General features: G+C 32.8%; 2 protein-coding genes across 3 annotated transcripts; both read right to left on the reverse strand.

Moving 5' to 3' along the window:
* Nucleotides 1-1,457: 1,457 nt before the first annotated feature.
* LOC101217875 (exocyst complex component SEC10b) lies at nt 1,458-12,394 on the reverse strand. Of its 2 annotated transcripts, none has more exons than XM_011652427.2 (27): nt 12,238-12,394; nt 10,891-10,963; nt 10,652-10,747; nt 10,257-10,508; nt 10,090-10,164; nt 9,606-9,707; nt 9,436-9,486; nt 9,149-9,254; nt 8,443-8,562; nt 8,062-8,153; nt 7,443-7,611; nt 7,289-7,365; nt 7,081-7,179; nt 6,899-6,989; nt 5,935-6,020; nt 5,683-5,856; nt 5,269-5,322; nt 5,050-5,178; nt 4,831-4,923; nt 4,606-4,752; nt 4,244-4,341; nt 3,926-4,010; nt 3,329-3,387; nt 2,749-2,847; nt 2,580-2,663; nt 1,966-2,074; nt 1,458-1,887 (listed from the first exon to the last, which is right to left on the reverse strand). In XM_011652427.2, exons 3-26 carry the CDS (start codon nt 10,745-10,747, stop codon nt 1,996-1,998), a joined length of 2,517 nt encoding a protein of 838 aa, XP_011650729.1. In that variant the 5' UTR covers nt 10,891-10,963; nt 12,238-12,394; the 3' UTR covers nt 1,458-1,887; nt 1,966-1,995. The 2 variants fall into 2 exon arrangements, with proteins under 2 accessions (XP_011650729.1, XP_011650730.1); XM_011652428.2 differs by having other exon boundaries at nt 10,891-10,955; nt 12,238-12,365.
* Nucleotides 12,395-15,280: 2,886 nt separating this feature from the next.
* LOC101218112 (heavy metal-associated isoprenylated plant protein 39) lies at nt 15,281-16,348 on the reverse strand. Its single transcript, XM_004133798.2, has 3 exons — nt 16,167-16,348; nt 16,012-16,087; nt 15,281-15,913 (listed from the first exon to the last, which is right to left on the reverse strand). The coding sequence occupies exons 1-3, from the start codon at nt 16,170-16,172 to the stop codon at nt 15,513-15,515; spliced, it is 483 nt and encodes a 160-aa protein (XP_004133846.1). The 5' UTR covers nt 16,173-16,348; the 3' UTR covers nt 15,281-15,512.
* Nucleotides 16,349-20,417: the final 4,069 nt, after the last annotated feature.

Below are 20,417 nucleotides of genomic sequence, written 5' to 3' on the forward strand. Positions count from 1 at the left end.
TGGTCACAATCAGAAGTCAGTCACACATCAAAGTTTGTGTGTGTGTGTGTGTATATATATTAAGAAAAAAGGAAAAAAGAAAATTGAAGTGAACCAAATGGGAAAAAGAGAGTAAATATTATAGTTGCAATTTAGACCTTCAATTGTGGCATATTTGATTTTCCATCATTGGAGATTGAGTTGAAGGAGGGGGCCTCCTAAGTTTCAAATCCTCTTTACTTTTTCTCCATTAACCCATAAAACAAAACACAGTAACTCACAACAATGTCATGTCCAATATATGAAACCCTTTTCTCTTTCTTTTATATTTCAAATATATATTATCATCTCTTTACTTTATTCAACCATCTAATCATCTTCACCTTTTCCTTCATCTATTCTTTCCTTGTTTTTCCTTTCATTTTAGTACAAGAGTGGAGGATGTGATGCATAGAAATGGATGCATCTTGGATGTAAACCAAGTAAAGAGCCTACAACTTTTTGTTAATCAAAAGCCGTTATACATTTTGAGTCAAATTTCCTTTTTCGGATTAGAGATGCTAATGCCATATTTCTCGTGCATAGTACCACTAATTACACATTGAAAACAAGCATATGAATACAATTTTATGTTCACGTTTCTTGATTCTCACGAGAGTTTGACATCTCACCATTGTTTTTTCTTTTTTGATATGAGAATTGGTTTTGATTTTGAAAGCTCTTAATTTTTAAAAAAAAAGTAAAATAACTATTTGTTGGTGATGTGACAAAGTTTTAATATTATAGCCTACACCACAGTCTCACACTCATTCTTGTCCTATAGATTTTTCATGTCTTAACTCATATTATTTCATTTTTCACACCTTTTTATCTCCATAAATAATGAAAGGACAACGACAATATTACTTTTTAGGAAAGGAGAGTTTAGAACTGACATGTAATTAAGTTGGATGGATAAAGATAAACTCACCTGGAATTTTGTTTGTCAACAATTTAAGAAGTTTATTATCTCGTTACTTATGTTAACTTATAGCAAAATATAGCAAAAAAAAAAATCCCCTTCTTTCTCTTATGAAAAAATGAAAAAAATTGTATTTTAAATTTCTTTTTCAAAAACAAAGAAAATGCATATGCTGAGTAGACAAAGTACTAATTACCAACTTTTCCTTTTAAGGACAACAAATAAATTAAAAGAATGTTACGAAAATACTCGGGTTCAGTCACACATACAAGGAACAAAAATATCAAACAATCGATATATTGGATTATTACCACCAATTCGAGCATAATTACGATCATCACATCACAACTTAACGACATATTGGGTATATATTTATACATTCAATGTGTAAAACGAACGAGTGAAGGTCGTATATCATCGACTAAAATTTTGTCTACCTTCCCCCTTTCTATTCGGTAGCTTTGATATAATAACCATAGTGTAAAAGAAGAAGAGGTAGACAATAGAGCAATGAGGATTGAACACAAAGAAAATTATTGACACAATGCCACTAGATTATCGTTGTCAAAACCCCACACAGGGCAAAACCCAAAAGGAAAAAGAAAAAATCATTTACAACTTACAAGTACAACCACCATGGGAGATAATTGAGTTCCCTTCCCTAAAGTTACCTGTCCCACAAACCAACCTAGGAATTGAATCTTAATAATGAAACTTACAACTCAACGACACAGTTGTACAACCTATAGAACAAATCCCGTTCATGTAAGATTGTTAATAATGAAACTATCACCTTACTCCTAACTTAAGAAAAATGTATTCGAAGTTAGATGTTTTTCCAAAAGAATATAATAATGAACAGTAAAACCGGAGGAGGAGAAACAAACAACTATTGCCTCAACTTTTCTGTCCATCAGCTGTGGACAAATTTCCAACTCTCTACCAGACTGCCAACGAATTCAGACATTATTAGGACATGCAGATGATTATTGAGAGTTTAACGGATGCTAAAGTACGAGACTTACAAGGTCATATAGCTCGAATTTAGGACTGCATCAACTTAAGCTTGGCCACAGGGAACTAAGTCGTGCTGCGAGTTTTGCACTTTTGTAATCCTCTCTAAGCTGGATAAACCTGATTTCAGAAAAGCAAGTTCATATCATCACAAAGAACAAGAAACCAGAAATAGCATTAAGTACTAAAAGTTAACAGAAACCATGATGAGATCTCACACTTAACGGTTTTTTCTGGTGTTTTCTTTTTCTTTATGAGAAACCAATGTTGGGCATGTTTAATAGTACTTTTGAATTTTGCACTTTTGGATGTGATTTTCATAAATCAAAATGGATTCTGAATAATGCAAAGAATGATTTCGAACCAGACAAGTGATTGAAGATGTATTCATGTTGTGAATGTTGAAACCTACATTAGGATTTAAAGGGATAATGCAAAGGGGATGAGGCCTGGGGGTACCAAGGGAAACGTGATAAAATGTGTATTTCCAGTTCAAGAAGATGGAGAATGGAGTTTCACACATTATGAATTCTATGAAGAAACAAGAGATGTATGGTGAAATTATCAACGAATTTTCAACAAATCTACTCTGCAACAGTAGCTCAGTGAGATCTTAACAAATTACCTCTGTGCATCTTTCCGAATACTTGGGGTGCCCTCAAATAGAGTTGAAAGACTTTCAGGAGCAACAATAAAGACATTGGCCATGCTGGAGAAAAAGAACATCAAACGAGAGATTAGCCATTAAAAAAGAACGGATGATCTTAATGTCAGACAGGAAAAATCCTACTTACATGCCCAGTAACTCAAAATTTTCATCAACAGAAGGAGCATTGAAACTGCGAACAAATTCTCCATACTCCGTAATGTCACGCTTCAAACGTAGGCCTCCACTGCAATCAAGATAAGCACAAGCATAGGTGAATTCGGTGAAACATAAGCCCTTTACATCAGAACAAAGACAAGGTAAAGGTTTTTGGTACATAGGAGCAAAGCATATAGCTCAAGCGGCAATGCAAACATATTGTTGAAGTGTTTTGGTACAAAATTATATTCTATCATTTCACTCGTTAGGGAACCAAACATCTCGTTAACAGATCAACATAACCTAAGAAGCACAAATACGAATACGAGACAACTACAATAACTAAAGTGTCCATGGTTATGTTAGAGCATAACCGTACATTATGACTTTGTCATCATTCACTTGACAAACAAGCATTAATGGTCTATAACATCTGTCAATATTCTGTTCACCAATAGGCAAATCCAAACATCACCCAGCAAAGGAACTCAGTAATAAGATATACAAAGTAATAATCAAGACGGGTGGAGTACTTTTCACATGGTAAACACTAGAAGATGGGCAATTACCTAGGATTAAAAGTGAATTTCTGCCAGTGGTTGAGGAGGCCTTTGTGCAGCCGATTTCCCTGCAATGAAAAATTTATCATCATTATTCTTATTCAATATTTGCTGAAAGCAATGGTAGAAGTTCTTCCAGATGCACAAATCCTTCAATAGGATACAGAAAATATTACATTAACAAGCATTGATGTGAAAAGGGAGCATTGAGATACAATTTATCCATGCACATTGACTAGAAATCACAGGATTCTATCTGATACAATTATTCTCAAGAAATCAAAGTATTCTATCTAATGTAATTGTTCTCTAACTTTGTCAACTGGTAGAGTTTGGATATTAGATCGTAAGTGAAACTATTAAAAGCTGTAAAAAAAAACAGACACCGAGTTATGTGGAAACCCAAGTGCCGGAAGAAAACCATGATATGACTTTCTTGTTATCATTTCTTACGAACAAAAGATACAAAGGGAAAAAATAAATAGATAACAAGCTTATGATAAAAAAAAGGAAAAAAAATTAAGGTAAATCTTTCCTTGGGCCAAAGCCACTAATTCTAACAGAAACAACACCATATGGAAAACCTGAGAAGTTCCAGAATCATACCAGCTCAGTTAAGAAAGCTTGCTTGTTAAGACCTTCAAGGGCAGTAAATGCAGACTCAAGCACACGAGAAAGGTAAGCCACAACTCTATCAAAGAAAAGAAGGCACATTAATTAATATTTTAAATAACAAACTGCAACTAATTGGTTTTCCATTCATCCATGAGTTTATGAATAAAGTTAGAAAGAAAAACAATAATTTCACAACTTTTTGGCTACAACTTCCTCCCATGTTGGCATTATAAATTCAACATACCTATTCAATACAATTTTTTCTTCTATGTCACAAACCATTTAACAGTTCAGTTAAGTTTGATATACCTCGTGCAAGCATTTGTTGGCCGATGATCAGGAGCAATTCCATCATCAGGAGATCGATAATCTGTAGCCTTTTGTTCAGCAGAAAGCAATCGCTCAACCTACATATTGATAATACATAACATCATAAGAAATTATGACGCAATAGGATCTTGAATAAATTAAACATATATTAAGCAAGGATCGGGAATAAACTTCCAACCAAAGACAGATTGGAAAAGAAGTTACACATCAAATGAGAGAGTGTATCAACTTACACGCCTACTAATACATTATTTTGACCGATACCTTTCTCGGCCTTTTGGCTAAGATCAATTGTGTAATCCATTATTTTGATTGGAATCACAGACAAGGCAATAACTGACCTCAGCCATTACAGTTTCAATACACTGTTGTAGTCCCTTATATGCTGAAGCCTCCGCACTAGACATAGCTGTTGACATCTCTTCGCATGAAGCAGCATGGGCACCATCCACAGGAAGCAACAACCGGGAAATTGAGTTTGCAAAGTACTACAAAAGAAAGTTCAAATCATTTCTGTGTATTAAGGAGCCGGTCTCAACATGCTAAATAAGAGAGCATCAACGTACTTGTTGGACTATTGCAACACTACTACCACAACGCTGTACAGCAACCATGAAAGATCTGAAACTACTTTCACCAGCTGCTGCTGCTGCTTCTGCCTGCATACAGGATTTAAGACAGTTTCCATTTTGACTTTTGAGTAAACTAAGGCAGTAAATTTTACCCAAAAAAAAAAAACTATGATAATTTTGAGACAATGAGAAGAGTTATGGTCGGAAAATTACTGCTGAAGCAGCTGCAGCAGCCACTCTTCTACTAACACTTGTACCCAGCACAAACCTTTCCCTCAAAGCAGCTGCTTCAGTCAAACTATCCCTAGCCCGTTCAAGCCCATCTGTAATATACTGACTGACCTGCAAGCAGAAAAGAAGAAAAATGAACCCCAAGTACATACCAAACCCTAAAGAAAAAGATGAAAGCTTGCTATAGAATTTATCACTTACTTCATCAAGCAGACAAGTAAATACAGCTCTTACATTGGCTGCCAGAGTAGCAGGCTGCAGGGGAACAGATAAATCTTAACAAATGAAAGGAAAAGGTTCAAAATCCATGTAATCAATGTTATCCATTGTAGACACTATCTATCTCCATGTTACTGAAATCTAAGACAAAACTTTATGAAGTGCAATACCTAGCATTGGACGAATATGTATAACAAATTAGAAAAATTAATTACATTTCAATTTAAGAGGTCTTATAAAAAATTGTGTCTCAACTTGCCAAACTTTTTTAACATTGATTATATTGGATAAGACCTAATCTGAATATAAGTTAATTGAAGGCATAAAGACACTGGATTCAAACATTTCATAACTCTCTGAAATGATAATAGATGTGATTGATGGAACAAATATTACTTGAGATGAGAACAAAGTGCATCTTGAAATTGCTTCCTCATTCCATCTCACAAACTCTGTAACAACAGTAACAGAAATTTGCTGAGGTGAGGTTGATATTGAAGCTCCTTTTGAACGTCCTATAGTACCAGATGACTCAGTAACTTGCTGATTCTCCGCACGTAACTCTTCCATCTGCACATCATACATATTTAGTCCCTGATAACAACATGAAATGATAACTCAAGTCCAAACAAAGCATCTGTAGTCAACCTTAGCCTGATACAGCTGTCTGAGAGATGCCTGTTCATGCTCCGGATACTCTTCCTTGTGAGCAGAAAACAAAGACTCCGTGAGGCCTGAACCAACCGTTTAAACTTTATGTCAGCACAGAAAAATAAAGTATTGGATGAAGCAACTAAATTGGTAGGAAACTAAACAAATAATTGAATGAGTCTAGCATTAAGTAAACAAGCGATAGAATTAAGGGAAAATGTCATCCAAAATACACTCTTTTCTACCAAAAAGAAAAGAAAAAGAAAAAACATGCTTAATTTTAATCCGATTGATGAAAACCTCAGCCTGATATAACTACGACACATCCAAATCACCAACTAGTGGCCCAACCACATATTAATAGCCTTTGTTATCTTTCCATTAGCATAGAGCAATAATCTCTTCGAGTTAAAATCGTGTAATCCAAAGCTAAGAAGTACGCCTATGTTCAGTTATGTAGGTCACAGGCTGTTCTCAGCTGTAAGTTTGTGAATCCTATCAGCCACATACCCCCAAGTACTAGGGAACTAAATTTTTTTTGTAATACGCACTTACTTCTATGGATAACGAACTCACAATCCAAACACAATTTATAAAGACCTCATTTCTTTGCCCAATTCAAACACACAGAATTCACAGGCTTTCCAATCTAAGCTTCACAAATTAGATGTATTAAAACTCAACCCTCCTAAAAAAGGACTGCATATTTGCAATTTAAAAATGGGCTTACTGAGTTGCACTCTTAAAAAACGCCAAAAATATCTTTTATGAAATTTAGAAATTGGTCATGAATCCTTCTAAGTTGAGAAAAAAAAGTTCATTATTTCTCAAAAAAAGAAAAACTACAAATATGGTTACTGTGCTTCGGCCATTAGATATAAAATACAATTTTCAGAATGAGTGATAAACACCAAATTCGTGAATATATTAAAAAAAGAAAGTTCAAAATATTAGTTATTACCTTCAACGTCCAAATCACCACAGCCAACAGCTCGTAGGTCTCTAGCAAGCTCTTGTGTCTTCTCATACGCCACAGCCAGCATTCTAAGGTACTGAAGATACATACTCAAAACAATTACAGAATGATCCTTCTAGAAAATCAATTGGAAGCATAAATTTCAAGATTCTAGTAGATCCACCCACTAATAAAAGCCCGCCTTCTTCCATTGGAGGAAGATTCACAAGGGATGGCTTCACCAATAACTTGTCTAAAAGAGCTGTGACCCGTTGCTCCAATACACGCTGTAGTTACACATCGTAAAATCAGATTAATTATGAATGCGTACCACCTTCCTACTTAAAAGATAAAATTTTGAACAAAGCAATTGAGAGATTTGATGTTGTAACATGCCTGGACTAAGATTGACATAACATCATTCGGAGAAGGAAATACTGCCATTATTGTTGCCGCTTCTTTTCTTACAGTATCTGCAGAACATACAAGCAAGATATAACAAACTCATAGAGCAAAAGCCCGAATGAGTGAGCCTTTCGACATTTTTTACCTGTAATTTCTTTGTACAAGGAAGATAGCCCACGAGAAACATTGCTCGGAGTGGCCTGTAAACCCTGCTCACCAAGGACCAATCTGGTGTCCGCATTCATGATTTCAACATCAATAAACATGGGACGTGTCGCCACATAATGTTGCATGGCACTAGTACCTCTGTTAAACTGCATGAAAATATTCGGTGGTCAAAATTTTCTGGAAAAAACGGGTCTTAGTTCTTAGATGACCTAACATGTTACCCCGCAATTTCCTCAATACTTCCAACATTATCACTGCATGATCTAAATTCTTCAATTTAAACAGTTTTTATGATGCCTTCATGCATTAGCAACGAGGATAGTGTAAGCAGAAAACTTATAAATTAAAATGAGCATAAAATATCTGCTGCTTTGAATTTGGACATTAAGGCTAAGAATGGTAATAACAAATTAAAATGCAACCTAATAAGTGATTAACAAGCAATGGTCATTATTACAAATATAGTTGGGAAGAGCAGAAGTACAAAAAACAAAACAAAACAAAAAATACAGAACATGAAAATGGGACAGTGTGAATTCAGTAAAGAGACCAAAATGATAGCTGGTTGGTTACATAAGAATAGATACAAAAATTACCTGTGAAAGAATTTTAGCACATTCAGCCATAGTAGGCAATTCTCTTCTTTGTGATGCTGCATCAAAACGAGAGAGCAATCTATTTTCCAGTTCTGCAAAAAAAGAAAAGGAAAAACAAAAATTGGGGTAAAACACAATAAGTTGATAGCCATTGGTCATAACATAACACATAAGTAAAGAATGGCACCAATCGATTGATTTTTGGGAAAATCCATCAAAAAAATCATGAAACGTGTGCCACATGAAACTCAATATGAAGAAACAAATGGTAAATAATTTCAACTTCACTTCTAATTTCTTTTCCCTTCTTTTCTCTCTCTCTAAAAACATTATAACGATTACAATTCATTAAAACTACTAGATACCACGAAGCTGCCGTACCATTACAGTAGTCCTGAAGGTTAGCAACTGCAACTTCTAAACCCCTGCTGGCAGTTGCATTTCCTACAATTGATGGAACTGATATCCCTTGTCGTCCAATATCTTCCTCAGCAAATGACCCTAGAAACAAATAACATGAAACAAGCACATAAAGTTGACATAATGCAACAGAACCATGAAATTGATTTAATAAATAAGAGGATTTGAGAACAATTACACATCCAAAATAATAACCTCAAAAGGTTTCATAAATTACAGAGTTGCCAAATGAATAGTGAATATTTTGCTTCCTTCTGTTCTTGAGTACCATGAAAATAGACACTAGATTTTTAGGGGACTTTCCTTATGTCCATATGATTCGATTGACACAAGTTTCTCCGCCCTTTTTTTAAAAAAAACATATATCAAAGGAAACATCTATCTATAAAAAAAGATATGAAATATACAACTGAGAAAAGGAAAACCATTACTTTCATGCTGGTCAAAATCAGAAGTTCTTAAAGAGCTTGGATTTGAAAAAGAAGAAGAAGAAGAACAACAACAACAACAACAAAAGAAAAGGAAAGCAGAAAGAACAAAAAACATGTAGTTTCCACAAGAACTAGAAAGACCACGATCAAAAGAGTAATATAGCAATAGCATTCTTTGTGGATTTAACTGAAACATGGTTTAACTATGAACCCAAGCATTAATGGCAATGGCTTACGCAATTTTTGTGCAATTGAGGCCGCCTCTGCAACACGACTATCATCAGAGAATAATGGTGAAAGCTCCATTAAGTCACCGGGGCTGCCATTGAATTCCATCAAGTACTGCATTGATTGATTATAAGGATATTTTTCATTTCATTATAATCAATGTAAAATGGAAGGGGGAAAAAAAACTAGGGCAGATAAACACAGACCCAAAAAAAATCTTAAAGTAGAAAATATATTAATATTGGTGGCAGCGGCAGAAATTCAATCAAGCAGTTTCCTTAGTCCTTTATAGTACCTTTATCAACTCTATTGTTTGACTAGCAGTTTCCCTTTGGGCATCTGCACTCTGACAAGAGAACCAAGAAAATTAAAAACCTTAGTCCCAGTTTACATGATGGCACTATTAAGATTTCAGAAATCAATTGTTCAATATAATTTAAATGTCATTGAGCACACAAAAATTACTTGCAGATGATCTCCTATTTTTGCAGCAGTCTGTCCAACACTTGAAATGCGTGAATCTAGCCTTGCAAAACTGTCGAATAGGCCATCTACACCTTTTTCCAACTGCCAATAATGATGTATGTTTAATAGGTTGAACAATAAGATGTTATCAGTTCCAAAATACAAAAATGAAGATTTACAAGCTCTCTCTCTGTACGGAGGTAGAAAATCATTAGTAAAGGAAATAATGTAACATATTATAATCAGTTTAGTCGACAATCCATGATTTGTTCTTAGGTTCTATGAAACCTTAACTGGTTAATCAATTAATTATTTTACATTAATAACTCACCAAAGGATTTACAACCAACGAGAAGTAAGGAAATAGAAATAAAAGTAGAAATTCAAGTTGCTACAAAATATGCATGACACTCAAAATTTTAGATGGTTGTGCATTTAGAATTTCTATCTGTCACCTAAAAATAATATGCTATAGTCACCAAACCTCAGCAAGTGTCTTGCGATGCTTGGAATCTTGGGCAGCAACATCTTTCTTGAGATTGTAAAGTTTACCATCGATCTTCAACCAAAATGAAGAGGAAAAGTTAAAGCCTTCATATAGAGTTATGATGTTCTGGGAGAATGCTTATGGCCTTCAGTCAAACGTCATACCTGTTTCCGAAGATCAACCAACTCTTGGCTGGAATCCTTGAACAGGGTTAAGAGCTTGTCAACTTCTGGAAACAAAGGAGTTGGTAGCCCTTGGGAGAATTTAATGGTATCTGATGCTCCCCGTACATGCCCATTAGGGAAAACATCACTGCTAATGTTGTGTCCTTCTAGTGAATCAATTTCTTCCTCTTGAAATGATGGAAGTAGCTCATTCACCAAATTTCCAAAAAGTGCATCAAAGGAAAAATCACCCTATAAAACCAACATATAATTAAAGCACCTTCCAAAATCAGATGAAGATTGATCTTATGGCTATCTCAAGTGGTAGAATAATTGATTTGGTAACTTCAAAAGAAAGCATGGCCAAAATGATGGATTTAGAACATTGTCTTTACCTTAAAATCATCAACGTCCAAAATGAGGGGAAGTGAGCTAACAGATGGATTTTTTGAATGCATATCTTTCTTGGACCCATCTCTAGTCTCTTTCATCTAGTTTGCAGAAAATAAATGGAGAACAAAATAACTTTGTTATTCTATCAATATGCCATTGAAGCTTGGCAGATATTGGTTGAATATAATTTGAGTTTCCATCAAATGAACAAGACTACTGTCAAAACTAACAAGAAGCCGACCTTTCAACAAATAGGGAGAAAGTATACAGATCCAGCTCCTTTCAAGCAATGTTCAAACTTGTAAGCTGCAGTTCTAAAATAAAAGAATACGAGTTAGCCATGAGCAAATTCGTAGATCTACTTAAACCTAGTGTTGAGTACACTTATTGTATCAATCACAACCAACGCAATTACACAACCACTAAAACCTATGGAACAGAATAACTCATATACATATAAACATGGTTTATTTTCAGAATAGAAAACAAAGAATCAGAGTAAAATGTGTAGTAGCAAAATCAAGCCATAGTATTGCAAACACAGCCATAAGAAAAGACAACATGTGCAGTTTTAGTTACTCAGACACTGATTTCCATATAAACCATGTTTCAAACTGTAATGAATAAACCTTGCTAGTCCCATTCAGTTCAAAGCCTCCTAATTGAGATTAGGATCAGTCGAATAAGCAAAAAACAACCAAACATTGAATGAAAATGAATCAATCCTTTTAGCTACATATTGGTATCACAACCACGAAAATAATCATCAGTTCTTTCGAGTAGTGAATTGAAACTTCAATCTCACCAAATCCAAAAAGATAAACTCTCTCGTTTAAAGAAAACAACATACTAAAACGCCAAGATCGACATTAATTTAAACAAACAAAAAAACACAACCCAGAAGAACCTATGCACCAAACAACATGAGAACGTCCAAGGAAAAAGAAAATAAAATAAAAAGTCACACACACAACAGACAACATTCATCAATTGCTTCAACTTAAAATAGTTCACAATTTTATTAAAAACCCGCGAAGATCTCTGCTTTCCCTGAAATGGGTTCTTCTCTTTGAGGTCAATCATTCCAATTTGCGCCCATATTTTAGCCTAAATGTCTAAATGTGACATAATTTCACGCAGGTTACCCAAATTCAGAGTATTAAATCATAAGTACCAGATTCGGATGGGACTAATAACTTGCTATAGCAAGCAAAATCAACATTTCCAATGATCAAAATGCCACAAAGTCTCATCTTACAAATTGGCTACGACCCAAAAGCAGAACTGTATCTCTCGTGATCGAAAGTAACTTTACTACCCAAAAAACATAGCTACCTTTAGCAACGAAACCAACCCATTATTGGGTCTGCAATTCATGCTTCAAACATCCATAAAAGATAAAAATAAGAAGGAAATTTTAGGTGATGAGGAAGTAGAACAGAATTAGCTTGGCAAAGAAAGCTGGTGACAACAAGGAGAAGAGGAGCAGGAGAATAAAATTGATCTAATCTAAGGAAGAGAAGGGGAAATCAAAGGCGAGAGTAATTTGGCATAGTGATCGAAAGGGGGAATTGAAATGCATACATACCTCTGAAATAGATACAGTGAAGGAGAAGAGAGCTGTTGGTTCTTCGTTGAATGAATTTTGTGATTTGGTTTTGGTTTGGGTTTGGTTTGAGAGAATAAACAGACTTTTCTATATTTTCCAACGAAAACTACAATGTTAAAAACCAAACCATGTGAAATTACCATTCCACCCTTTTGCTCTCTTTAAAAACTCCACTGAATTTTGAAAATCTCCGACTGATGGCCGTCGACGGAGTGGGCGGGAGAGCGGCGCGTCGTGCGTGAGGAAGAAGAGTTCATTTCTTTTTGTCTTTTCAGGCAAAATTCCAATTTTAACATAATCTCATGTTTATACTCAAAATTAATAATTACATTATTATCAGTGTTTATAACTGTATTAGTTTAACCCTTAAATTTTGGAAAATGTTCAAAAATATTAAATTTGATAAGATATTTATAATATATAGTAAAAATTTTAAATTATATCAATATTTAAATATTGATAGATACTTATATGTTTCTATCATAGTGGTAATAGGAGACTATCAATTTCTATCGTTCATAAAATCTAATTTTTTTATACAGCTCGTAAATATTTTAATTTATTTTTCTTATAGATAAATTATCAAAAATAACAAATTTGACAAAATATTTATAATATATAACAAAATTTTCAGATTCTATCGATAATAATAAATTATAAACGTTGATATAGACATTGATAGACAATTATAAATCCAAAAATTTGCTATAACTTGTAAATATTATAATTTATTTTGTTATTTTAAAATTTTTCTCCATTTTATTCATGATTTTGTAAAATGCATTTTAAAAAATTACCAAATAACTCAATCCAAAATTTAAATAATTTTTTTTTTTCAAATTTAAACACTTTCATCTTGACACACTTAATATGGAGATGACTGAAAAGGGAATTTTTCTTTTTTCCATTTATTGTGTTTGAAGAAATCATATGTTTAGTATATAATTAATGCTTAGTTTTGGAGTCTTGATGGGAGTAGAAAAAATTACTTGATTTAGGTTGAACCGCCTTGTTTGAATGGACTTGATATATATATATATTCCTTGTTTGAATATCATTCTATTTAAAATGAAAAAGAGAGATGGAGAGCTTCCCATTTCGTCAATATATGGAGATAATCTACGTTCAATAGCTATGGTCGTTTTGATGCAATTTCTGTTGAAACATATGATCCCATTTTGTTGTCGTTTCTTTGACCAATCTGTATTTTAATTATTCGTTTCTTCTACCAATCTTGTAGGTGGGGATGCTATGCTACTACTTACTGCTATCACATATTAATATCAGTTGTTGGCTGCAACAACAAGGAGTTTACACAACTCTAGTTTCAAGCTCTAATAATTAAGGATCTTAAACAGATGTGTTTTAATTAATCAACATAGTTGCTGAACAAATTCAAGTGCTTTAATCAAAATCAATAAACATAATGGTTCTAATTCGAATAATTAATTAAAACCCTCATTTGTCAATATTTGTGCCAACAGAAACTTGAAAACCAGTGGCAATTATGGTCCGAATACAAAAATTGACGTAATAAATCATACGAGATGTGGAATGTAAATACGTGAAAGTTATAACATATTGGTATGTTAATTTTTCTTATTGAGTCTCACACCTGAAATTCTAAATCTGCTACTATGCATTAATTTTACTTATGATTGCATTAATTTTACTGATATTATATGATTTAAGTATTATATTGATATATGGAAGTTCTGCCTACGCCATAGTTGGTAACGTGTATTTTTTTAAAATCAAGCTTCCAAATCTCTACATTGTTATGAAAATAAAAAAAGTGATAAATTTAGAGAGGGGGCGACAATTGAGAAACAATCCGAGTCATATCCAAATCATCAAAGGGAATATGAGTTGGGCCTTGGGGCCCATAGTTTTTAATATATTGCAAATTTTACACGCATTAATTTATTCATATTTATACTTTTAATTTAATAAATAACACACACATATGCATATACATGTCACACACTCTACCTATTTTAATAAGCTAGTAGTAAGTCGGTTACCTAAGTTATCAAGCACGGATACCTCCACAATATTTCTGTATATCAAACATTCAAATTTATACAATATTATGGAAATTAATCAACAATAATTGAAGGAAATTAGGTGTTCATAAATAAATAATGTAGATTTCACGTTTTTATCTAGCAATTTTCATTTTCAAATTTGAGAAAACAATAATTAGCTCCATTTGTGGTTGTCACGTTAGTTGAAATAGGACCAACACCAGCCAAATGGACTTTGTCTCGTTCTTGACTACAAGGTTTTTTTTATTTGTTTAAAGAAAATAAAAGTCAAACATAAGATATAGATTATTTTTAGTCATGCCCGTAAAAGTACAAGAGAATCGAGCATCACATCAAATTTCTCGGTGAATAATACAAGTTCATACATAGATATACATATATATAATAATTGTATGGATGAATCATTAAAATTATCGTAACTCACCTTATAATGCAGTCGAGCTAAATTAAGATATAAAGATAAAAAAGATAAAAGAGACAGAGACGTGCAAATTGAAGAGAAAAGGGCATAACGATAAAACTTGAAATCAAACAAATAGGCTATTACCCACCAAGTGTTATATATATATACACACACACACATATATACTATTTTTTGAAAAAGGAAAAAAATTCAAAAGGCTATGATACTAATTTTTTCTCCCATCGAAACAAAAAGGTGTCGCATTCAACATTCAATCATCCAAAAGTAAAAGGGAATTAAAATAAGAAAAAAGAGTTTAAAGGTAGGAGAAGAATATAATGGTTGAATTAGAGGCTAGAGAAATTCCCAATTAATGGCTCTCACCGACCATCAACTCCTCTAAATGGCCAACAATCAATCTCCCTCTATTTTTCAACTCAATCACGCCCACAAAATTCAATTATCCATAACTTTCCATTTTTCAACACACAAACTAATCACTTCAAAAGGAAGAAAAAAGCAGCAACAACAACACCACCACCATATACTTTCTGCTTATTTTCTCTTTCAATTCATTCAATATCATGATATCATAATCGTAGAGAAGGAGCGATCCACAACAATCATAATAATGCCTATGATAAATAAGTACATATATGTAATATATTTGTCTACACCGTAAACACGGATCGGAAAAGGTTGAACAACAAAAGGGAGAGCCGCCATTTTTACAGACCACAAAAAGCTTCATATACAGTTTGTTATATGAAATTATGATTTGCATTAACTAATTAATTGACTAACTAACAAATGGCACAAGAATTTGGATTCTCCTCCATGCTTTGAACATAATAATAAGTTGTGAGATGAGGATTATAAGCTCTATAAGCTCTTACCAGTTCCAAAACGGGATCGTTTGGGTTCGGAGTTTGATTCTTCTTCTCCCCTCCTTCTCCTCCTTCCTGATCTTTCTTCTTCGTCTCTTCTTCCTTCTTCCCTTCTCCTTCCTCTTTCTTTTTCTCTTCTTCCTTTTTCCCTTCTCCTTCCTTCTTCTCCTCTTCCTTCTTCGGCTCCACCGCCGGTCCCACGGATATTATTTCCGCCGGCCAGAATTTCCTCAGTTTACTCACGATCGTGACCGGATCTACCGCTCCAATTACTGTTAGTTTCCTCTCTTTCATATCCATCGCAATCGAGTCTATTCCTGCTCGATTTCACAAGAAACTCCGTTTGTAACTTTCTTTGTTTATTAAAAAAAAAAAAAACTAAAATTATGCTTTGGTGAAATCTTCAGCGTCTTACCTGCGAGAGTGGAGACTAGCTTCAAGGCCTTCTTCTTGGCTTTATCGTCGTGCAAATCGAGCTTTAGAACAACCTTCTGTGAGAGAGAAGAAAGGGGAAAATGTCAGGCCAGAGAGGGAATTAAAGAGAGGTAAATTATGAAATGGAAAACAAACCTTCATTGCTGAGAATGGGACGTAGGAGATACTGCTTGCACGTTTCCTTATTCCGTTGAGGAGAAATGATTAGGGTTTAGTAGAGAAATGGGATAAGCGGGAAAATTGCAGAGGACGACGGAGAAGAAGGAGAAGAAGAAGTGAAGGAATGTAAATTTAGTGAAGGGAGTTGGAGGTATTATGTACGGTTATATAGTGTGTGCAATACATCTTCTTTTTTTCTGTTTTTACTAAACCTACTACCGCCACTCGCGCGTGAAATTCACGTACAACTGCCATATAATCGTTTTTTCAAATACCATTAAATCATATACTTGTTAAAATTATATCTTCAACCTTATATAATTTTATAAAACGTAACGTTTGTATATGTTTAAGATTTTCATTTTTTTCATCTGTGGTTCGAATTTAAGGTTTACTTTTACCACGTAAAAGTTAAAAAGTTTAATTGTAACTACTACCAAACTTTATAGATGATTTTTGTAGTTTTTCGGTACATTTTTACAACAATTATTAAATTGTCGATAATGATTTAGACCTATAATTATCTTAGTTAGTTTGTAGGTATCGAGACCGTTCAGTGTAATAAAAAAAACGATTGGTAACTTACAAGTTTATTTATTTTTATCCTTTTATACTTACAAACTTTAGATATTTGATTTAGTTAACACCTAACTAAAAGTAGTATATGTTAAAACCACAAAATGGAGGACTATTTCAATTCAAATCTGAAAGTATTCATTGAGTATTGATCTAACCCCTACTTTTTACAAAGGTATAATTTAGTATATCGAATTAGTTCATTCATTATCTTTTATCTAGATTTACTTATCTAAGTTTAGAATTAAAGTCATTTATGAAAATTTAGAAATTGAATTGATGAAATTATTAATTGAAAAAGTACATCAAATAACATAACATTTAGAAGAAAAAAACAGCTCGATATGATGATATTAGTGATATTAGACGTTTACTATCATAATTTTCTTTTACATTTTTTTCCATTTAATTAGATGAAGCTTTGTGGAAGTGGGAGTGGACGGGTGGCGCGTGAAACATAGACGTGGGTGGCTGATGTGGCAAGGGGAGAAACAGTCTTTTCAGTATGTGAGGGGTCCACGTCGCACCGTCACGAAGTACCATCGGGCCGTCCAAAAGGAACAAAGTTTCCGCTGCAACAGGCTCCACGGTTATCGCCAAACACATACTTGTCATCTGCCCACGTGGCAGTCGTGTACATGGTGAGTCATCGATGGCCACTGCTTTTGCCGATGTGGTCGATCGCTATATAATGCCTAAAAAGAAAACTCTAAAGTTTCGGAATAATACAATTCAATAATTGCAAATTCTATCATTCCTTCTTTCTTTTAATTTCCCTATCTTTTCACAAATTGTATTCTTAAAATAGTATTCCTAACAATGTTACAATCATTGTGTTTATAAGAAGCCAAAAAATATAACCCATTTTGTACATATTTTATACTATTAATATTTCATTTACCTATTTCATCAAACAAAATGGTAAAAAATAGTAAGTTTGAAAAAATATTTACTAATATATAATAAATTTTCAGATTCTATCGATAATAGATATTGATAGACACTAACACACTTTTATTGATGGCGACATTGATAAACAGTGATAGATGTCTATCAGTTTGTATTATTTATAAAATTCAAAATTTTGCTATAGCTTGTAAATATTTTAATTTATTTTGCTAAATCTGGTTGAATCAAGTTAGTTTAAGTAGAGTAAACATCGTATTGTAGAGGTTTATTATTCTTTAAAATTTTAATTATATCTCTAAATTCTCTATGATATGCCTATGCATAAATCACCAAGATTTGGATGAAATTAACTCAAACATACATTTGTTTTGCTAGATCCTAGTGGACGAATTTGTGGCAATTACATGGTAAGAACAAGTGATGTGTAATGGTGGATTAAATTTAGTGATAATAAAATATAGAAACATGCACGAATTATTAGAAAAATAGACAAAGTAATCCACACTATGTTTAAAATAAGTGGCAAGGTTATATGTGTTTTGTGATATTTGTAAGATTAGAACTATACGTTTAATTTTATAATTTCGAAGCTCGTAGGTTTGTTTACTCTTGAAATTAAAAGTTAAAAGATACATCAAACGAATTCATAACCTTTTAATTTTAGTTATGATAAGTTGATATTCTTTAAAATATATTTAATATATGTTATAATTGATACTCATAATTATCTCTATATATATTGGATGATATTTGGAGAAATGGCAAAGTTTGATGTTTATTTTATTGGTATTATTTTGGAGATGAGAGTTAAGAAGTAGTTGGGGGATTAAGTAAGTATATAATGAAGGAAAGTGTCAGCATAAAGGGGACTATTAAGGATAATGCAGATGTCATCAAAGCTAAAATTTCTAAGTGATGACATTGATATTAATTTTATTTGTGAGATTTGGTATTTAAACAAATATTACAACCACATCCAATTTATATACGTAATTGTTTTTAATTACGTTAAAATAAGAGTTCTAAGTATTAAGCAAACATATAGTTTAATCAAAGCGTTGAAAAATATATGATGAGAGTAATCAACGGGCCAAGGCGGCGAGTGCCCCGCTCGTGGGGCACTCGCGATATATATTTTTTCAATGAAAAATAATCACACGTGACAAAAGAATTTTTAAAAAAAATTAATGATAACTATTATTTTTTTATATTGTGAATATGACAAGATTAGTGATATTAGACGATAATCATAGGACTATCAAACGGTGATTATAGAGTTATCGACTTTTAAATTTGCTACTTTTACAATTTATAAAATGTAGAAACATACTCTATTATCATACATTTTTTTACTATTTTTGCAAATTTCAATTTTTTCAATTATAAGAATTAATTCAATATTATTTTATTTAAAAAAATTATCTTCTTAGTTCTCAAAATTTTGAGAAATATGTGTTTAATTGGTCTTTAGTCTTTTAGTTTTAAAAATGTAAAGTTAGTAAAGAATTGACTTATTTTGTTTTTTTAATACTTAAATTTAAAAAACAGATTTAAAATATCTTTCAAATAACTTTATACTTTTATTTTAAATAATCACATGACATTTTAAGTTAGATGAATAACCTCTAACCGACCATATCATTTCTAAAAAAATATTTTCTAATTTTAAATATCATGTAATTTTTTTTTCTTAAATATAAGGTTATTTGAAGGTTTAACTCTTTTTTTTTTTCAAAAAATCCTAGACTAAAAAGGAAAATGTTTATAATCGACAATCAAATAAGTCTATTTTTATAAACGTGTAACTTTAAAATGTCTATTCTTAAAAGTTAGGGATCAAAAACACATATTTATCAAATTTTAGGGACTGAAATTGTAGTTTTTTCTTTTACTTATTTACGAATCCGTACATTTTGAAATTTGTAGTTAGTCTCTAAATTATACCCTTTGTTTGCAAATAACTTTTAGCAATCAAACAACATTATTTGTAGATGAAATTTCAAAAATAGTAAATTTTATAAAATATTTACAACATATAGCAAAATCTAACTGATAATAATTGATATATTATAGTGATAGAAAATTATCATTGATAGAATCCAAAATTCTGTTATAACGAATTGATATTTTAATTTATTTTGGTATTTTTAAAAAGATACCATTATTTGTAATTAATTTTTTTTAGTGGTAGTCATCTAACATATTTTTATTTCAAACCACCCTTCCCCACCATAGTTTCTTTGTCCACCCACCATAAATGTTGCTTTTTAATCCATGGACCATTTTCAATTTATTACTTTCAACAAAATAGGGACATTTTCAAATATACTATAACTAATCATTTTTTATATTTCAGCATGAGTGTATGTAGGTTAGGTTAAGAGACATTTTCAACCCAACCTATGGGTTATATGAGTTGGCAACATGAATAACCGAAAATCTAGTTTTCAATGAAACCCGTAAATATATAGGTTAGGTTGGGTCGTCGAGATGACCAGAGATGAAATATGACGAGGAAGATGAGATCTGATGGAGATGGATGAGGAAGATGAGATATGACGATGCGAGGTCGAAATAGAGGAGAGAGGAGACTCGTCGTTGGAAACGGAGGTGGACGACGCGATTGTGATGCGAGGTCGAAACAGATGAGAGAGGAGACTCGTCGTTGGAAACGGAGGTGGACGACGCGATTGTGATGCGAGGTCGAAACAGATGAGAGAGGAGACTCGTCGTTGGAAACGG

The sequence above is a fragment of the Cucumis sativus genome, chromosome 3 (genome assembly GCF_000004075.3).
Source record: "Cucumis sativus cultivar 9930 chromosome 3, Cucumber_9930_V3, whole genome shotgun sequence".
NCBI lineage: Eukaryota > Viridiplantae > Streptophyta > Magnoliopsida > Cucurbitales > Cucurbitaceae > Cucumis > Cucumis sativus.